This window comes from Heterodontus francisci, chromosome 6, assembly GCF_036365525.1.
Source record: "Heterodontus francisci isolate sHetFra1 chromosome 6, sHetFra1.hap1, whole genome shotgun sequence".
NCBI lineage: Eukaryota > Metazoa > Chordata > Chondrichthyes > Heterodontiformes > Heterodontidae > Heterodontus > Heterodontus francisci.
In genome coordinates, this window is record NC_090376.1 from 61,473,998 (window position 1) to 61,494,082 (window position 20,085).

At 43.4% G+C, this 20,085-nt stretch overlaps 1 protein-coding gene across 7 annotated transcripts in view; it reads left to right on the top strand.

The window, feature by feature from the left end:
- Positions 1-20,085, top strand: part of upf3a (UPF3A regulator of nonsense mediated mRNA decay) — a 101,553-nt gene that overhangs the window by 33,931 nt on the left and 47,537 nt on the right. For all 7 annotated transcript variants that reach the window (XM_068033778.1, XM_068033775.1, XM_068033773.1 and 4 more), the window contains exons 3-4: positions 1,299-1,405; positions 2,028-2,126. In XM_068033778.1, the coding sequence (XP_067889879.1) occupies positions 1,299-1,405; positions 2,028-2,126 (206 nt within the window). The remainder of the gene's footprint in view (positions 1-1,298; positions 1,406-2,027; positions 2,127-20,085) is intronic.

Consider the following 20,085-nt stretch of genomic DNA (forward strand, 5'->3'; position numbering starts at 1 on the left):
GATGAAGGGAAAGTAATGGATGTTGTCTATATGGATTTTAAGAAAGCCTTTGACAAAGTGCCTTATAAAAGGCTGGTGACCAAAATTGAGACTCATGAAATAGGAGCATCAGTGTCAGCTTGGATAAAAAATTGGCTTAAGGACAGAAAACAGCTAGTAGTGGTAAATGGTTGTTTTCAGACTGGAGGATGATAGACAGCAGTGTTCCCCAAGGTTCAGGACCACTGTTCTTTAAATATACATAAATGTCTTAGATATTGGAATACATTAAAATTTCAAAATTTGCCAATGATGCCAAACTTGGAGGTGTGGCAGAAAAGGATGATACTAATCAACTGTAACAGGGCATAGGCTAGCAGAATGGGCAGACAAGTGGCAGGCAGAATTTACAAAGAAAAATATGAGATGATGCATTTGGCAAAAAGGGATAGGGAGAGGCAGTACAGACTAAATGGTACAGTTCTAAAGAGTGTACAAGGAGAGTGGGTCCTGGGGTTCATGTGCATAGATCTTTAAAGGTGGCAGGACATTGAGCGAGTAGTTGACAAAGCATATGGGATCTTGAGCTTTATAAATAGAGGTATTGAGTACAAAAGCAGGGAGGTTATGCTGAACCTTTATAAAGCTCTCTGATTAGGCCACAACTCGAGTATTCTGTCCAGTTCTGATCACCACATGTTAGAAAGAATGTGAGGGTCCTTGAGAGGTTGCAAAGGAGATTTGCCAGAATAGTTCCTGAATTGAGGGATTTTAGCTACAAGATTATGTTGGAGAAACTAGAGTTGTTCTCCTTGGAGGAAAGGAGATTGAGGGGAGATTTGATAGAGGTGTACAAGATTCTGACCGGTTTGGATAGGGAAGACAAAGAAAAGCTATTCCTATTCGCTGTTGGTACAAGGACTATGGGACACAGATTTAATGTTTTGGGCAAGAGATGCAAGGGGGATGTAAGGAAGGACTTTTTTACGCAGCAATTGGTAATGACCTAGAACTCACTGCCTACAAAGGTGTTGAAAGCAGGGACGATGAATGACTTCAAAAGGAAATTGGATGGGCATTTGAGGGAAATAAATTTACAGGGCCAAGGGGATGGAGCCGGGGAATGGGACTGATTGGATTACTCTGCAGAGAGCTGGTATGGATTCGCTGGGCCGAATGGTCTCCTTCTGTGCCATTATTACTCTGGCATGCAGATTTTTAGAAATTTCTGGGGAGTTTTACTTGTCGATCACTTTTATTGTGTACATTTGGAGATTCAGCATGAGATTGTGAATTATATATTTTTATTTTTCATTCAGCCTTTACCCTCACCTGTTCTCTAGAGCTTACATCAATTTTAAAAATCCTGATGACATAATTCTCTTCAGAGACCGATTTGATGGATATATCTTCATTGATAATAAAGGTAAAGATGCAACAAGTTTCAGTTACAAATCAAACAATCCAGATTTCCTATTTCTTACAGGAAACTCCTGTTGCTCGTTAAACTCTGCTGCATTTCCTACAACGTCCAACAGACAGCAACTTGCACAATGACTTGCACCAAACAATACTAGGCTGGACTTTTATCTGCACAAAAATTTAACCTCTTTGAACCCTGGGTTTTTAATCATGTTGCCACCAGAAGTTCATACTTTTCATAATTGTTCAGTTCAGTGGGACTTGTTGAATTTATCAATGTCATGGGCTAGTGAACTGAAGAAAGATTAATGCTGAGTTTCAGATCAAGCCACATTGGATTTTAGTCTTATAAAGTGTATTTCAGTCTAGAAATTTGAAATGTCCCAATGTTAAAATATATCGCACATTGGTCAGACCGTGGAGACCAAATCTAAGTGTGATGTAATCTTAAAGACTAAATTGTCATTGGTTATATCTGTAAACCAGTCATATTTTGATTATTTCTATCACCTTGACTTTTGATCGAACACATGAACTGCTGACATGCATACAGAATAATTTTGGTTTAGTTGTAACTTTATATAAACAGTGAATTATTCTTGTTCCTGTGATTGTAAAACCTCCAGGCCAGGAATACCCTGCTGTGGTTGAATTTGCTCCATTTCAGAAAATTTCTAAAAGAAAACTGAAGAAGAAAGATGCAAAATCTGGGAGCATTGAAGAAGGTAATTATCTAAGACCTATATAAGCTGAAAGCCCACAGAATAGTAGAGCACTGTCAAGTTTGTACTTCAGACTTTCATGTTCAATCACTGCTGCACAGCAATCAACAAAACGAATAGAATGCTGAAATAAAAACAAGAAATGCTGGAAATACTCAGCAGGTCTGGCAGCATCTGTGGAGAGAGAAGCAGAGTAGCAGAATAGAATGCTGGTCTATATAACCAAAGCTATGAGTACAAATTGCAGAAACTGAATAATTCCCTAGCAGATCTCATCTTGACAACCGTGTACAGTTCTGAATACTGATTCATTAAGGAAATATTCAAATATTGGTGGCAATCAAAGAAGAGCCATAAGGCTGATCCCAAATATCAGAAAACTAAGGAGCAATTTGGTCTTTCCAGACACACAAGGAGGTGATATTATTGGATACATAACACAGTACATGGTGTAGAAAAGGTAAATCTTAAGGTTTAGCTTTGACGTAAAGTTTAAGAGTGGGACCAAGACACACAAGTTCAAATTAGTAAACAGAGTTCGGACTCCTATCAGGATGATCTTTTTCGCACTTTCATACAAATGATCAACATATGACATGGACTTTCAGGTGGAGTAATGGAGGCAAAACCCCTGGAATCATGCCATGATGAGGGACTGTAGGGTATTTCTGGACAGATGAGCAAAGAATAACCTTCTTCATCTGTACCCATCTTGTGAATTACTATATTCAATAAGATGTAAAATATTAACACTTGATTCTGACTTTGTCAGACTTATTTAAACTTTGAAAAGTAATTTCTCTAAAATATATTGCATAAAGAATTTTTAAATGCTTGTCAAGTTTTTGGGCTTTAGGCTAGATAATTCCTTAGTGGGATAGGAGGCTGTGCGAGGGGCATAAAATCATGTAGGAGGTGGGGATTGCTGTGCCCGTCCCCTACCCACCCCCACTGCTATTTTACCAGGGTGGGAGTGGTGGCAAATAGCCTGCCTGCCCCAGGCCAATTGAGGCCCTTAAGTGGCCAATTAATTGTCACTTATGTAATAAAAACAAGAAATGCTGGAACCACTCAGCAGGTCTGGCAGCATCTGTGGAAAGAGAAGCAGAGATAACGTTTCGGGTCAGTGACCCTTCTTCGGTATTGTCACTTATGGGCTGTTCTCGCCACCGCTGGTGTTTTACCAGTGGCAGACGGGCACTTCAGCACCTGAGGAGGCTACCTAGTAATGCATGACAGCCCCCTTGTAGGCTGTGTGGGGGGGGGGGGCCTCCTGATTGGGCACCCTGTGTCCCACGGAGCTCCTCCCTGCAGCACAGGCCACCCACCCACCCTGTTCTCCAACCCACCCCCACCTTGTCGGGGCCTAGCTGATTATCCCCGGAGAGGCCCAACATTGCCCCATTTATCTCTTTGAAGGGCGACGTCCTTTGCCCTCTTCTTGTTAGGTGCAGACCCAACAGTGGTAGTTGCTCCTGGTGGCTCTGCTAGGACTGAGGAGCTGCCAGCCAGGGATTCCTGCCTCAGAGGGGCGGAAGTCCCAACTGAGACCAGTTAAGGGCCTGGGCCATGTAACATTAGCAGCATGGCTTCCAGGCATGATAGAGGTGGGCTCGTCCCTGACTTTTCAGCTGGTGGGAGGGGTCACCGCCTCAACGTTAAATTCCAGCCAGAGAGCCCTTACTGTCTGCGTCAGCTATTGGAATGTTTTAGATCACACCATGTGATTCTTCTCTGTTTGAAAGGGGGACTGAATATTCACTTGTTAGATTGAAATGCAGGTGTGAACGAATAAATGGGTTTATTTAAACGATATGTAAATGAACAGTAAATAGTATAAAACAATGGATTTTGCATCTCACTATCCTTCTTGATATGGAAAATAATAGGGTTGCTACTCACTTATGCTCTAAACATAGACCTTAAAACATAAGTACACTTCTTACATTGTGAAGAAAATTGCAATTTACAAACTAGCCCAGTTTCTCTCTGGCTGCCACATTCTTAAAATATAGGGCTCTCTGTTGTTGCTTGAAAGGCTGATATTGACTCTCCCTCATAAGAGAGGTTTCCCAAATAAATATAACTTCTATTCCTTTGGCATTATACTGAAACAAAAGGGAATAGAAGACTGTTTTTCTCAATTACATCAACAACCATTCATAAAATATTCTACTTTCTTACCAATATTAAATGGATATACAACAACAGTGACAAAGCTACTTTGTGATTGACCATGATGAGTCTGGCCAATTAAACAATTAACACCTCAGAAATTCTATTCTAGTTTAAATAGCAACTGTTAAGACCAGGTGACAAAGGGGTCGAGGATTTCCTCTCAGCCTTCACCTAGTCTTACCATAACAGGGTTTTAATTTTAAACACACCTTGTTTTTAGCTCCCCCTTGGTGAATCCTTGTTCACTGCTTTCCAATTATAAGGCAAAGAAACCAGCACAAACTGGTTTTCTTAGGTTTAAAGCAGAAAGGTTGAAATTTATTAAACTTAAACTCTAATTCAGTAAACGCTTATGGATATACGACGCGCCCACACTAGCATGCATACGCAATATACACATGCAGATAGAGACAGAGCATAGCAGAAGAAATAAAGTGGAAAAGTTTGGGCAATATCTGAAGAGGGTTTTCGTTACGGATCTTCGGGTTCACTGTAGAGTCCTTGATTGTAGGCAGATCTTGCTTTTTGTTGGGGCCCATTATTATTAAACCTTGTTCACTGTAGGAGACTTTTCTCTCTTGGGGCTCATGTGTCTTCAGTGGATTTGGAGTTCCGTGAGAAAGAGATGGGAGCAGACAGGAGAGGCTGTGGTGAGCCAGCCAGGAGAGGCCTTTTCAGTCCAAGAGCAAACAGACACTCTCAGTTCAAACTGTTTGGACAATTCAGAAAAACCAGGTTGCCAAGCAGGCTAGTCACGCGACCAGCTGGTCTGACCACGTCTGTTTGTGGATTCAGCTATCCCAGCAGTCAACCTTAAATTGTGAGCCCCTTCACCTTCAATGTCTGGTGCTCAAAGTCTATTGTGGGTTAAATTGGATAAGGGAAATAACTCCTTTTGTCGCCATAAGCACTCTCTGTTATTATGCAAATGTCTTTCCAGCCAAGGGCCTAGTGATTGTTTTTAAACAAGTCCTTTCTTCACTTCAACAACAGTTTTCAAATCAATGTTCATATGACAAAATGAATATGCCTCATTCTTGGCAGGTGGGGGTCTAGCATGACACAACCCAAAACCAACATCTGATGTCTGACTTGGTGTTTTTTCTGTTGAGAAATATTCTGTATGATTTGGTGTTTTCTTGCTGCTAGCAAAACAATTTACAAATTAAAAAATCATCAGAGGCAAATATCCATTTTTGTAACAATACTATGTAGCAGAAACTGAATATCCTGCCCTATGTTTGTTAAAGTCTGAAGAGGGTTTGGTCAATTAAGGAAAAGTTACCATGGACATTTAGGATGTGTTTTACAGATTCCATCAAAGAACTTCAATGGGAATCGGGAGGGCTGGGGGGACTCTCCACTGGTTTGAGCCTAGCACAAAGGAAGATGGTTGTGGTTGTTGGAGGTCAATCATCTCAGTCCCAGGACACCACTGCAGAAGTTCCTCAGGGTAGTATCCTAGGCCCAAACATCTTCAGCTGCTTCATCAATGACATTCATTCCATCATAAGGTCAGAAGTGGGGATGTTCACTGATGATTGCACAATGTTCAGTACCATTCACAACTCAGATACTGAAGCAGCCCATGTACAGATGCAGCAAGACCTGGACAACATCCATGCTTGGATGATTAAGTGGCAAGTAGCATTTGCACCACACAAGTGCCAGGCAATAAGCGTTTCAAACAAGAGAGAATCTAACCATCTCTCCTTGATGTTCAATGGCATTACCATCGCTGAATCCCCCACTATCAACGTCCTGAAGGTTACCATTGACCAGAAACTGAACTGGACCAGTCACATAAATACTGTGGCTACAAGAGCAGGTCAGAGGCTGGGAATTCTGCGATGAGTAACTCGCCTCTTGTCTGGACTCCAAAATGCATGTCCACCGTCTACAAGGCACAGGTTTGGAGTGTGGTGGACTACTCTCCACTTGCCTGGATGGGTGCAGCTCCAACAACACTCAAGAAGCTCGACACCATCAGGGACAAAGCAGTCTGCTTAATTGGCACCCCATCCACCACCTTCAACATTCACTCCCTTCACTACCGATGCACAGTGGCAGCAGTGTGTACCATCTACAAGAAGCACTGCAGCAACTCACCAAGGCTCCTTTGACAGCACTTCCCAAACCCACAACCTCTACCACCTAGAAAGACAAGGGCAGCGGATGCTTGGAAACACCACCACCTGAAAGTTCCCCTCTAAGCCACACACCATCCTGACTTGGAACTATATCGCTGTTCCTTCACTGTTGCTGGGTCACAATCCTGGAACTCACTTCCTAATTACACTGTGGGTGTACCTACACCCCAAGGATTGCAGCAATTTAAGAACACAGCTCACCACCTCCTTGAGGGCGGCTAGGAATGGGCAATAAATACTGGCCTAGCCTGCGACGCCCACATCCCATGAACAAATAAAAAAAAAACTTTGGGCCTCTTGAGTGCATCCAGTCATTCCTGTATTGGTATGTGTTAATAGGTAGAGCAATAATTTGAGACAGATTTCAAAACAAATGTGTTATCCTGTCTGATTATATGTTTGGATTTCTGGTTTTTGGGTTAAATTGATTGAATTTCCTCCACCACCACCCATCAAAAAAATATTCGTATCCATGTGCATTAAGCACAAATAAAACTCCCAAAGTGCATTCATTAAATTTTATTCCATAATTTGTATGATTTTATACATATCAGATTATGTTTGAGCTTCCTGCAAAATAGTAGGAAAAGAAAATTACTGTTTGGGATCATTATTTCCATCATACTTAATAGCCGTCAATCAATGTGCATCTGCACTGAATAATTTGGCCGAGTAAGCTGAATAAACCTCAAGGACAGAATTTTAACTCCCAAAGGAAGACAGGTTTGTGTATGGTCAGAGTGGGGTGGGGGGGGTGGGGGTTATAGAGCTGAGAAGTGGCATGTCCGGGTTTAATCCAGGTGGATTTTGGCGTGGGGGAAACCTCCCTTGCAGCTGTCAGGTAAGTAATTAAAGAGGCAATTACGTCAGGATTTAACCCAGCATTCTGGTTTTAAAAGCTTGTGCAGGGGTTTCCCAAGCTGTGTACAGTCTGCCAGGATCAACAAGGCAAGAGCGCAGAGGGAGTGCTTCTTTAGTGAACCTGTCAGGCTGGAATGCCTTCAAATAGTGAAATGGAATAGCTGCAGCTATATCAAGGTGAGAAGCTGCTGCTCAGCATTCTTCTGAGTGTGCTCTTACTGCTTGACAGCTGATCTCCAACTTCTTGGAAGTCAGTTCACCTGCCTTGGACTTCACTCACCTTGATCTGCACTTCCCTACTGTCAGCCTTCGCCCCGACTTGGGAGCAGCTTATGCAGCTCTACCTTGTACCTCTGATGAGGAACAAGAGGAGCAGCACCAGCTGCTGCCTTCTCAGCCTCATGCCATTCCACAGGACAGATGGGCACAGAGATCCAGCTCAAAGGAGGCAAGACCCCTGACACAGGTTCTACAGGCAGAGGATCAGCACTCTCGACATGTATGAGCATCAGTGCTTCAAGAGGCTCAGGCTTTCACAGCAGGTTGTTGCTGACATCTGCAGCCTCCTGGACCAAAACCTGCTTCCCAGTGGAGCAGGTGGACACGCATTGCCAGTTATCAAGATGGCTGACACTGAAGCCACTCCCCCGCCCTCACCTCCCCTAGTTCTCTGCCTCCCCCTGCGGTTCTGCGCTCTCCTACAAGGAGAGAAATCAGAGTTGTGAGCGTGAGAAACGGAGTGTGTGGAGAGGAGGGAAGGACAACATTGATGGAGGGTGACTGAGGCATGAACGTGTGTTCACTGTTCAGATGGGGATGTGAGGGGGTGCCTGGAGAGAGGCACAAGTGGAGCTGAAAGCAGTGTTGGTTTGAGCAGTATGGTGCAGGAGAATGTTGTGTAAGTCAGAGTCTAGAGGCTGGCATCTGAAAATGTTTTGCCACTCACCTTTCCTGCCCACCTCAGTTCCCTGAACTTCTTGGGGTACTGACTGCAGACCTGAGGGACCACACTCTTGCTGCTCATTTCCTTGGCCACTTCCATCCATGCTTGCTTTGTTGCAAAGGTTGGCTTCTTCCTCCTGTCTTTGGAAAATATCACCTCAGTTTAGTCCCTCAGATCCCAAAGGAGAATCTCCAGTTAAGAGCCCGAGACCCGGGAGCAGGAGGGAAGTGGAGAGGGTGGTGCAGCCTTTCAGGTCTCCTTTCCTTTCCAGTGTTTCTGAAGCCTCAGGAATCAATGTACAGTTCAGCCATTCTGACCCCCCACCCCCTGCTGCTAAGGTCTCTTTAACTAGAAATCCTTCCTTTGATGGTTTTGGCACGTCAACCCACCCACTTTCTCTGATTGGGAAGCCTGGAAGCAGGATGCTAATTCTGTGGGAAAGCCCACTTTGATGACAAGCAGGATTCTGTCCCGCTACCAGCCTCGCAGCTGCGTGTACGTCTGTTTAGATAAAATACAGCCCAAAATGTCTGCACTGAGTTGTTGACAGCATGGGGAAAAGAAACTAAAATAACAAACCTGCAAATCTTATTGCTGAAATGTTTCCCTAATTGAGTCAGAGTCATTATGGCACAGAGTAAGGCCATTCAGGTCATTGAGTCCATTCTGCTCTCTGTAGAGCATTCCACAGTCCTGTTTCCCTGCTCCATTTCTGTAGCCCTGCAAGTTTATTTCCCTCAAGTGCCCATCCAATTTCCTTTTAAAATCATTGATGGTCTCCGCTTCTACCACCCTAGTAGGCAGTAAATTCCAGGTCATTACAACTCGCTGTGTAAAAAAAGTTCTTCCTCGCACCGCCCTTGCATCCCTTGCCCAAAACTCTAAATCTGTGTCCCCTAGTGTTTGTAGCATCAGCTGATTGGAACAACTTTTCTTTGTCTATCTTGTCTAAACCTGTCATCTTGCAGACCTCTATCAAATCTTCCCTGAATCTCCTTTGCTCGAAGGAGAAAAACTCGGTGATGGTATTTATGCACATTCACCTTCCTTTTGACACCTATCTCTGTGGGTTCTTGCCCTGGTGACTCTCGTTCTTAAAAATTACCTCAGGAGGATGTGTTACCCTTCTAAGTACTGTTTTATCAATATTTTGTTGTCACTAGTTTCTTCAGACCACATGTTTCCAATATCAGAGAGGACAGGCTAGGTATTTTACTCCAAGGTCACTAATAATTTTGGGTTTTTCCCAGATATACTACTTGGATTTGGTCACCACCACTCCCCTAAATTAATCTCCTATCCCCTAGAAGCCAGAATATGCTTTTGTTTGCCTAGGTAAACAATGGAAATACCCGTGAATGGAACAGAGAACCATTGCCGTTGTACAGTGACTTGCTCCAATGTGCCATGTGCTGCTACTTGATTTGAATTTTCACATTATCAGACTAAAACTCAGCCTTTAAACCAACAGAGAAATTCATCTAACACTAAACAGGTAAAAAGACAGTACTGAGCACAAGCAGTGTAGGTTACAGTAATTTATAAAGCTTGCTATGCTCAACATATCAAAACAAAGCTGGTTCTGACCTATATCTCAATGTTGAAAATGGTTGCTCACTTGTTCATGCTAAGCATTATCAGGGAGTTAGAATAGCTGAATAGCCAAGACCTGCTGGGTGGATGAGCAAACTAACCGTGGTACAGAAAGCCATTCAAGCGGGGGGACTAAATGGAAATGTAGTGGTAGTAGGGGACAGTATAGTCAGGGGATATAGACTCAGTTCTCTGCGGCCAAGAGCGAGAGTCCAAAAGGCTGTGTTGGCTGCTGGGTGCTAGGGTTCGGGACATCTGCTCAGGGCTGGAGAGGAACTTGCAGTGGGAGGGGGAGAATCCAGTTTTTGTGTTCCACCTGGGTACCAACGACATAGATAAGACTAGGAAAGAGGTTCTGTATAAGGAGTATGAGCAGTTGGGGGCTAAATTAAAAAGCAGAACCTCAAAGGTAATAATTACCTGAGTCACGAGTAAAGTGATATCGGGTTAATAAGATTAGAGAGTTAAATGTGTGGCTCAAAGACTGATGTGGGAGAAATGGATTTTGATTCAAGGGGCACTGGCACCAGTACTGGGGAAATTGGGAGCTGTACTATTGGGATGGTCATCACCTGAACTGTGCTGGGACCAGTATTATGGCGAGTCCTAAACTAGGGTGGTAAGCTTTAAACTCAATAATGGGGGCGAGGGATCAAGTGAGGGAAGATGTGATAATTTAAAGAGAGAGGAGGAGATAGAGCAAAATATCAATAATGATAATCAGAGTGTGCCAAGAAGCAGCAGAGTGTACATACTGAAGAGCGTGTCAGTAGATAAGGCTTGAGGTTGTGAACTAATGGTGGTGGGGGGGCGGGGTTGGTTGGTAAGTTCAGGTGAGGGGAGATTTCGAAATCCACAGAGAATGGTCAAGGCATCGGAACAGTACAGCGTTGTGGGTAAAGACAAGCAGAGTGGGACAAGAAGGAACAGAGCTTAACAAAAATTTTACATCAGCGAATAAGGTTATTGCAGGGAGTAGAAGTAAAAAAAAATGAAATTAGAGGCTTTTTTAATCTGAATACGCGAAGCATCTGCAATAAGATAGATGAACTAGCGGCACAAATAGAAGTGAATGATTTAGATCTAATCGCCATTACGCAGACATGGTTACATGGTGATCGAAGTTGGCAAGTAAATATTCCAGGGTACACAATATTTTGGAAAGATAGACAGAATGGCAAAGTAGGGGGGTAGCCATGATAGTGACATAAGGACATGAGTGAGAAGGGATCTGGCCTCCGAAGATAATGAAATAGAACCAGTATGGGTGGAAATTAGGAGTAGCAAGAATCAGAAAACACTGGTGGGAGTATTTTATAGGTCCCCTAATAGTAGTTATACCATTGGATAGAGTCGTCTTCTTTGGCCTCCTTGTCTCGAGAGACAATGGGTAAGCGCCTGGAGGTGGTCAGTGGTTTGTGAAGCAGCGCCTGGAGTGGCTATAAAGGCCAATTCTAGAGTGACAGACTCTTCCACAGGTGCTGCAGATAAAATTGGTTGTTGGGGCTGTTACACAGTTGGCTCTCTCCTTGCGCTTCTGTCTTTTTTTCCTGCCAAATGCTAAGTCTCTTCGACTCGCCACGCTTTAGCCCCGCCTTTATGGTTGCCCGCCAGCTCTGGCGATCGCTGGCAACTGACTCCCACGACTTGTAATCAATGTCACAGGATTTCATGTCGCGTTTGCAGACGTCTTTAAAGCGGAGACAAGGACAGCCGGTGGGTCTGATACCAGTGACGAGCTCGCTGTACAATGTGTCCTTGGGGATCCTGCCATCTTCCATGTGGCTCACATGGCCAAGCCATCCCAGGCGCCGCTGGCTTAGTAGGGTGTATATGCTGGGGATGTTGGCCGCCTCGAGGACTTATGTGTTGGAGATACGGTCCTGCCACCTGATGTCAAGGATTCTTAGGAGGCAGCGAAGATGGAATGAATTGAGACGTCGCTCTTGGCTGACATACGTTGTCCAGGCCTCGCTGCCATAGAGCAAGGTACTGAGGACACAGGCTTGATACACTTGGACTTTTGTGTTCTGTGTCAGTGCGCCATTTTCCCACACTCTCTTGGCCAGTCTGGACATAGCAGCGGAAGCCTTCCCCATGCGCTTGTTGAATTCTGCATCGAGAGACAGGTTACTGGTGATAGTTGAGCCTAGGTAGGTGAACTCTTGAACCACTTCCAGAGTGTGGTCGCCGATATTTATGGATGGGGCATTTCTGACGTCCTGTCCCATGATGTTCGTTTTCTTGAGGCTGATGGTTAGGCCAAATTTGGTGCAGGCAGCCGCAATCTTGTCAATGAGTCTCTGCAGACACTCTTCAGTGTGAGATGTTAACGCAGCATCGTCAGCAAAGAGGAGTTCCCTGATGAGGACTTTCCGAAATTTGGTCTTCGCTCTTAGACGGGCAAGGTTGAACAACCTGCCACCTGATCTTGTGTGGAGGAAAATTCCTTCTTCTGAAGACTTGAATGCATGTGAGAGCAGCAGGGAGAAGAAGATCCCAAACAGTGTAGGTGCGAGAACACAGCCCTGTTTCACGCCACTCAGGATAGAAAAGGGGTCTGGTGAGGTGCTGCTATGCTGAATTGTGCCTTTCATATTGTCCTGGAATGAGGTGATGATACTTAGTAGCTTTGGTGGGCATCCAATCTTTTCTAGTAGTCTGAAGAGACCACGTCTGCTGACGAGGTCAAAGGCTTTGGTGAGATCAATGAAAGCAACGTAGAGGAGCATCTGTTGTTCACTGCATTTCTCCTGTAGCTGGTGAAGGGAGAACAGCATGTCAATGGTGGATCTCTCTGCTCGAAAGCCACACTGTGCCTCAGGGTAGACACGCTCAGCCAGCTTCTGGAGCCTGTTTAAAGTGACTCGAGCGAAGACTTTCCCCACTATGCTGAGCAGGGAGATTCCACGGTAGTTGTTGCAGTCACCGTGGTCACCCTTGTTCTTATAGAGGGTGATGATATTGGAATGCGCATGTCCTGTGGGACTACTCCCTCGTCCCAGCACAGGCAAAGCAGTTTGTACAGTGCTGAAAGTATAGCAGGCTTGGCATTCTTGATTTTAGGAGTAATGCCGTCCTTCCCAGGGGTTTTTCCACTGGCTAGAGAATCAATGGCATGACTGAGTTGGATAGAGTATTAAACAAGAAATTATTGGAGCTAGTAACAAAGGCAATGTAATAATTGTGGGGCACTTTAATCTTCATATAGACTGGGACAATGAAATTGGAAAGAGTGGTCTGGAAGATGAGTCTGCAAAATATTTTTGTGACTGTTTCTCGGAGCAATACATTGTGGAACCAACTAGGGATAAAGCTATCTTAGATCTATTATTGTGTAATGAAGCACGGTTAATTAGTAATGTCATAGTAAAAGATCCGCTGGGAAATCGTCATCATAATGCCTTTGAATTCCATGTTAAGTTTGAAAGTGACATACTCCAATCATACACAAGAATCTTAAACTTAAACAAAGCCAATTACGTAGGTATGAGGGGAGAACTGGCTAAGGTAAATTGAGTAAATGGACTAAAAGATATGATAGTAAATGAACAGTGGGAAACCTTTAAAGAAACAGTTCAAATTGTTCAACAAAAATACATTCCATTAAAAAACAAGACTCAGCAAAAAGACCCATCTGTGGCTCACTCAGGAAGTTAAGTATAGTATTCGATTAAAAGAGGAGGTTTACAATGTTGCAAAAAAGAGTAGCAAGTCTGAGGACTGGGTGTGTTTCAGAAACCAGCAAAGGGCCACAAAAAAGTTGATTTAAAAAAAAAGGAAAAAATAAAAAATGAGAGTAAACTAGCCAGTAATATAAAAACGGATTGTAAGAGTTTTCATAGGTATATAAAAAGTAAGAGAGTAGCTAAAGTAAGCGTTGGCCCCTTAGAATCAGAGACAGGAAAAATTATCATGGGGAATTAGGAAATGGCAGAGGCAGTGAACAAACATTTTGTGTTTGTCTTCACAGTAAAAGACACAAGTTTCATACCAGAAACAGATGGTAACCTAGGGGCTAAAAAGGGTGAGGAAATTAATATCAGCAGAGAAAAAGTATTGGAGAAACTTAAGGGACTAAAATCTGACAAATCCCCGGGACCAGATGACCTACACCCGAGGGTTCTAAAAGCGATAGCAGCAGAGATAGTGGATGCACTAGCTATGATGTTCCAAATTTCCTTAGATTCGGGAACGGTTCCATCAGATTGGAAGTTGGCAAATGTTACATCGCTTTTCAAGAAAGGAAGGAGAGAGAAAACCGGAAACTACAGGCCAGTTAGCCTAACATCAATCATTGGGAAAATGCTGGAATCTATTATTAAGGAATTCTTAATGCTCTTAGAAAAGCACAGTATGATTAGAACAAGTCAACATGGTTTTACTGAAGGGAAATGCTGTTTGACAAATTTATTCGAGTTTTTTGAGGATGTAACTAGTAGGGTAGATAAAGGGGAAGCAGTAGATATACCTAGATTTCCAAAAGACATTCAAAAAGGTGCCACACAAAAGGTTAATAGGCAAGATAAGGGCTCACGGAGCTGGGGGTATTATATTAGCATGGATAGAGAATTGGTTAATGGACAGGAAGCAAAAAGTGGATATACTTGCCATAGAGGGAGTGTAAAGGAGGTTCACCAGGCTAATCCCTGGGATGGCGGGATTGTCTTATGAGGAGAAATTGAGGAAGCTGGGCCTGTATTCTCTAGAGTTTCGAAGAATGAAAGGTGATCACTCATGGGATGGAAAGGCCAGTATTTACTGCCCACCCCTGATTCTCCTTGAGAAGGGGATGGTGAGCTGCCTTCTTGAACTAAACTAAAGCAAAATGCTGCAGATTGTTGAGTTTTTCGAGAAGGTGACCAAACAGGTGGATGAGGGTAAAGCAGTGGATGTGGTGTATATGGATTTCAGTAAGGCGTTTGATAGGGTTCCCCACGGTAGGCTATTGCAGAAAATACGGAAGTATTGGGTTGAAGGTGATTTAGAGCTTTGGATCAGAAATTGGCTAGCTGAAAGAAGACAGAGGGTGGTGGTTGATGGCAAATGTTCATCCTGGAGTTTAGTTACTAGTGGTGTACCGCAAGGATCTGTTTTGGGGCCACTGCTGTTTGTCATTTTTATAAATGACCTGGATGAGGGTGTAGAAGGGTGGGTTAGTAAATTTGCGGATGACACTAAGGTCGGTGGAGTTGTAGATAGTGCCGAAGGATGTTGTAGGGTACAGAGGGACATAGATAGGCTGCAGAGCTGGGCTGAGAGATGGCAAATGGAGTTTAATGCAGAAAAGTGCGAGGTGATTCACTTTGGAAGGAGTAACAGGAATGCAGAGTACTGGGCTAATGGGAAGATTCTTGGTAGTGTAGATGAACAGAGAGATCTTGGTGTCCAGGTACATAAATCCCTGAAGGTTGCTACCCAGGTTAATAGGGCTGTTAAGAAGGCATATGGTATGTTAGCTTTTATTAGTAGGGGGATCGAGTTTTGGAGCCACGAGGTCATGCTGCAGCTGTACAAAACTCTGGTGAGACCACAACTGGAGTATTGCGTGCAGTTCTGGTCACCGCATTATAGGAAGGATGTGGAAGCTATGGAAAGGGTGCAGAGGAGATTTACTAGGATGTTGCCTGGTATGGAGGGAAGGTCTTACGAGGAAAGGCTGAGGGACTTGAGGTTGTTTTCGTTGGAGAGAAGGAGGAGGAGAGGTGACTTAATAGAGACATATAAGATAATCAGAGGGTTAGATAGGGTGGATAGTGAGAGTCTTTTTCCTCGGATGGTGATGGCAAACACGAGGGGACATAGCTTTAAGTTGAGGGGTGATAGATATAGGACAGATGTCAGAGGTAGTTTCTTTACTCAGAGAGTAGTAGGGGCGTGGAACGCCCTGCCTGCAACAGTAGTAGACTCCCCAACTTTAAGGGCATTTAAGTGGTCATTGGATAGACATATGGATGAAAATGGAATAGTGTAGGTCAGATGGTTTGACAGGTCGGCGCAACATCGAGGGCCGAAGGGCCTGTACTGCGCTGTAATGTTCTAATTCTAATTCTAAAATGCTGAAAATTTGAAAAAAAAAACAAGCAATGTTGGAAATACTCAGCAGGTCTGGCAACATCTGTGGAGAGAGAAAACCTTTCACATTTCTATTATTTGCCAGTTCTGATGAAAGGTCACTGACGTGAAATGTTAATTCTGCTTCTCTCTCCACAGATGCTGCCAAACCTACTGAGTATTTCCAGCATTTCTTGTTTTAATGCCTGCTTGAACTGCTTCAGTTCAGGTGGTGTAGATACACCCACAGTGCTGTTAGGGGGGATGGGTGGGGGGGAACAAGTTCCAGGATTTTGACCCAGCAACAGTGAAAGAATGGTGATTTAGTTCCAAGTCAGGATGGCATCTTGCTTGGAGGTGCACTTGCAGGTGGTGGTGTTCCCATGTCCCTGCTGCCCTTGTCCTTCTGAGCGGTAAAGGTTACTGGTTTGGAAAGTGCTGTCGAAGGAGCCATGGCAAGGTGCTACAGTGCATCTTGCAGATAGTACACGTTGCTGCCATTATGCACCAGTGTTGGGAGGAAGTAAATATTTAAGGTGGTGGATGGTGTGTCAATCAAGCAAGCTGCTTTGTCCTGAATGATGTTGAGCTGCTCGATTGTTATTTGAGCTGCACTCAACCAAGCAAATGGGGAGTATTCCATCACACTCTTGACTTGTGCCTTGGAGATGGTGGACAGGCTTTTGGGAGTTGGGAGGTGATTTACGCACTGAAGAATTCCCAGTCTCTGACCTGCTCGTAGCCACAGTATTTTTATATGGCTGGTCCAGTTAAGTTTCTCATTAATGGTATCCCCCAGATTGTTGGAGCATTCAGCGATGAAGGGGAGATGATTAGATTCTCTCTCCTTTGAATTGGTCATTGCCTGGCACTTGTGTGGCACAAATATTACTTATTTCCTCTGGTTCTCTTCTAATTACCTTAAATCCTTGTCCTCTGGTTACTGGCCCTTCCACTGGAAAACGTTTCTGCTTCTTTAGTCTATCAAAACCCTTCATGATTTTGAACACTATCAAATCTTCCCTTAACCTTCCCTTCTCTAAAAGAACAATTAGTCTCTCCACATAACTGAATCTTTCATCCCTGGTATCATTTTCGTCAATCTCCTCTGCACCATCTCTAAGGCCTTGACATCCTTCCTATGGTGTGTGGTCAGAATTGGACACAATACTTCAGTTGGGGCCTAACTAATGTTTTACAAAGATTTAGCATAGCTTTAATAAAAACAAGAAATGCTGGAACCACTCAGCAGGTCTGGCAGCATCTGTGGAAAGAGAAGCAGAGTTAACGTTTCGGGTCAGTGACCCTTCATCGGAACTGACAAATATTAGAAAAGTCACAGGTTATAAGCAAGTGAGGTGGGGGTGGGGCAAGAGATAACAAAGGAGGTCTAGATTGGACCAGGCCACATAGCTGACCAAAAGGTCACGGAGCAAAGGCAAACAATATGTTAATGGTGTGTTGAAAGACAAAGCATTAGTACAGATTAGCTGTTAATACACTGAATATTGAACAGCAGCAAGTGCAAACCTGAAAAAAAACAGTGGGTAAGCAAACTGAACAAACTAAGATGAAATGAACTAAATGCAAAAAAAAGATTGTAAAAAATGTAAAAAAGAATGTTAAAAAAAAAAGGAAGAAAAAAAAAATAACTAAAAATGAAAGTAAAATGGGGGGCTGTCATTCTCTGAAATTATTGAACTCAATGTTCAGTCCGGCAGGCTGTAGTGTGCCTAATCGGTAGATGAGATGCTGTTCCTCAAGCTTGCGTTGATGTTCACTGGAACACTGCAGCAATCCCAGGACAGAGATGTGAGCATGAGAGCAGGTGGGAGTGTTGAAATGGCAAGCAACCGGAAGCTCAAGGTCCTGCTTGCGGACTGAGCGGAGATGTTCCGCTTATTTTAGCATAGCTTTGTTGTTTTTGTACTCTGTACCTCTTTATAAAGCCTAGGATCCCGTATACCTTTTTAACAGCCTTTTCAACTTGACCTGCCAGCTTCAAAAGCTTGTGTACATACATCCCCAGTTCTCTCTGTTCCTGTGCCAGTTTATATTGTCTTTGGCCTGCCAGACGTATACTTATTCATGTAATTTGCAGAAACAGTCTGCCAAAACCGATACCAAATGTGTTGCACAGTGGCCAACAATAAATAATATACTAAACGAATGCATTGCTGTTAGCAATCACACAAAAGTAGCCTGATAAAGACTGTTCTAGCTGGGAAGAGTGGATCCAACTAAATAGAAGACCCCCAAGGTCCTGCTGAGACCTCACTAATCAGAAATCTGGCAAAATAGAGGAACTGAACCTCTGGTCTGCTATATATTAATGTTTCAGTGGGTAAAAAAACCATGTCACCTCTGATTGCTAACAGTTTGAGAAAGCAGCGATCACATATTAGAACTGTTCTATGAAATAGAAATTCATCGGATTTGAATGCCTACATAAACATCACAGGCTGATAGAGAAAGGTTGAATCGAACATTGTGTCAAATATAAGAACATAAGACATAGGAGCAGGAGTAGGCCATATAGCCCCTCAAGCCAGGTCTGCCATTTAGTAAGATCAATGGTGATTTTCTACCTTGTTACAGCTAGGTGAGGAGGGGGGGGGGGTCCTCAGGCAACCCTTTCGCCCTTCCTCTCTTTTGACTGTAACAGGGTTTATTCCTTTGTTAAAACAGTGGTTGTGCTTAATACCTCTGTGTTGTTTGATCTTCTTCCGCTAGTGTAATTGCAAAAGAACCAATCAGACAGGTTTTTTTTTTAGTTTAAACAAGAAAGAGGTAAGTTTATTACACTTAACACTAACCCAATTTAAAATGCTAAAAAAATATGCTACACATTCACACGAGAGTCACACACACACAAATAGATTACAGAGGAATAGATTTAGTGGTTGGATTAAAGTCCAGAATAAATGGAATTTCAATACATTATGTACGTCCTATTGCCCTCAGATGAAGTTGTAGTCTTGAATTCCTTGCTAGGCCACGTGCACAGTGGTTGGCTTTCTTCGCTCAGGGCTCCTGAAGGCAGAATGGGTTGTTGATTCTCTTCCCTCGGTTTGCTGTCTGTAGGCTTTGTGGAGTTCCCAGTTGCAGCCGGGTCTTCTTGTGATATTTTCTGGGGGGAGAGAGAGCCACCTGCTTTGTTGCTGTCTGTTCAGTTACTGCCTGTCTGCTGTCTGTGTGACAAAACATACAGTTTCTTCAGAGCTGCACAAGCAGTCACATGGTTCTATCAAACCCCTTTGTTTTTAATGAGGTTTTTTCTGGAATCTTCTAATGAAATTCAAGGTGCTACATGTACTATGGTGAGCATCCACACTTGGAGGGGGTTGCCTCTTTCAAAGTCAGTGGGTAATAATGGCCTTGACCGTGCTGATCAAGCCATTCTAGGTAATTCAATCACTTAGAGCAAGCCATTGTTCTGGTTGAGCTTTTAGACTTTTCATCTTCAGTTCAATCTCCCAGTGTTTCAAATGTAAATTGCAGTGGCCATCTTGGCTGCTAATTTTTTAAAAGTTAACTTGTAGGAATTTTTCATTAAAAGTCTAATACAAGTTTCCAACCAATGAAATTAATATTTCCCATTTGGCATATAGGGTTTTCCTGGCATCCCTGTACCACGCAGAATGAAGTGCAACAATGGAAGCATTTCATTAAAGGAGCAGAAAAGAAAAAAGAGGAAAACGCACATTCATTTTTATTCACTCCCAAATTCACTTACGAATCTTAGAATTGTTGCAGCTGGTTTTTCTCTGCAACCGCAATGCTGATTTAATTTCCTTTTTTCTTGGAGTTTGTCAGGGATGGTTGTGTTGTCAAAAGGGTTTAAAGTTTCTTTAGTATGGATTTGCAATACCCTGGGGATGGGCATCTCAAAAGACATGTGGTCGTTGGGGAAGCTTGAGGTCTGCAAATTTTCAGTGTTGTTTAAGGCCAGTTCTCCTGTAAGTACAAGCTTTAACCCCTCAACTGCTGCTTCTGCAACACGAGGCTTTAATCAGTCAGGTTCCAGCACCTTGACAATTTTTCTCCCTGTAGTGGTAATGGGTAATGAGTTGGTCGTAAGCCCCTGTGAGGTATCAGAAATTTCCTCTGGCCCCTTGTTCTTGCTGAATTCTGAAGTGAAATTGTGGGATTTGATTAGCTTTGGACTTGGGCCCTGATCTTT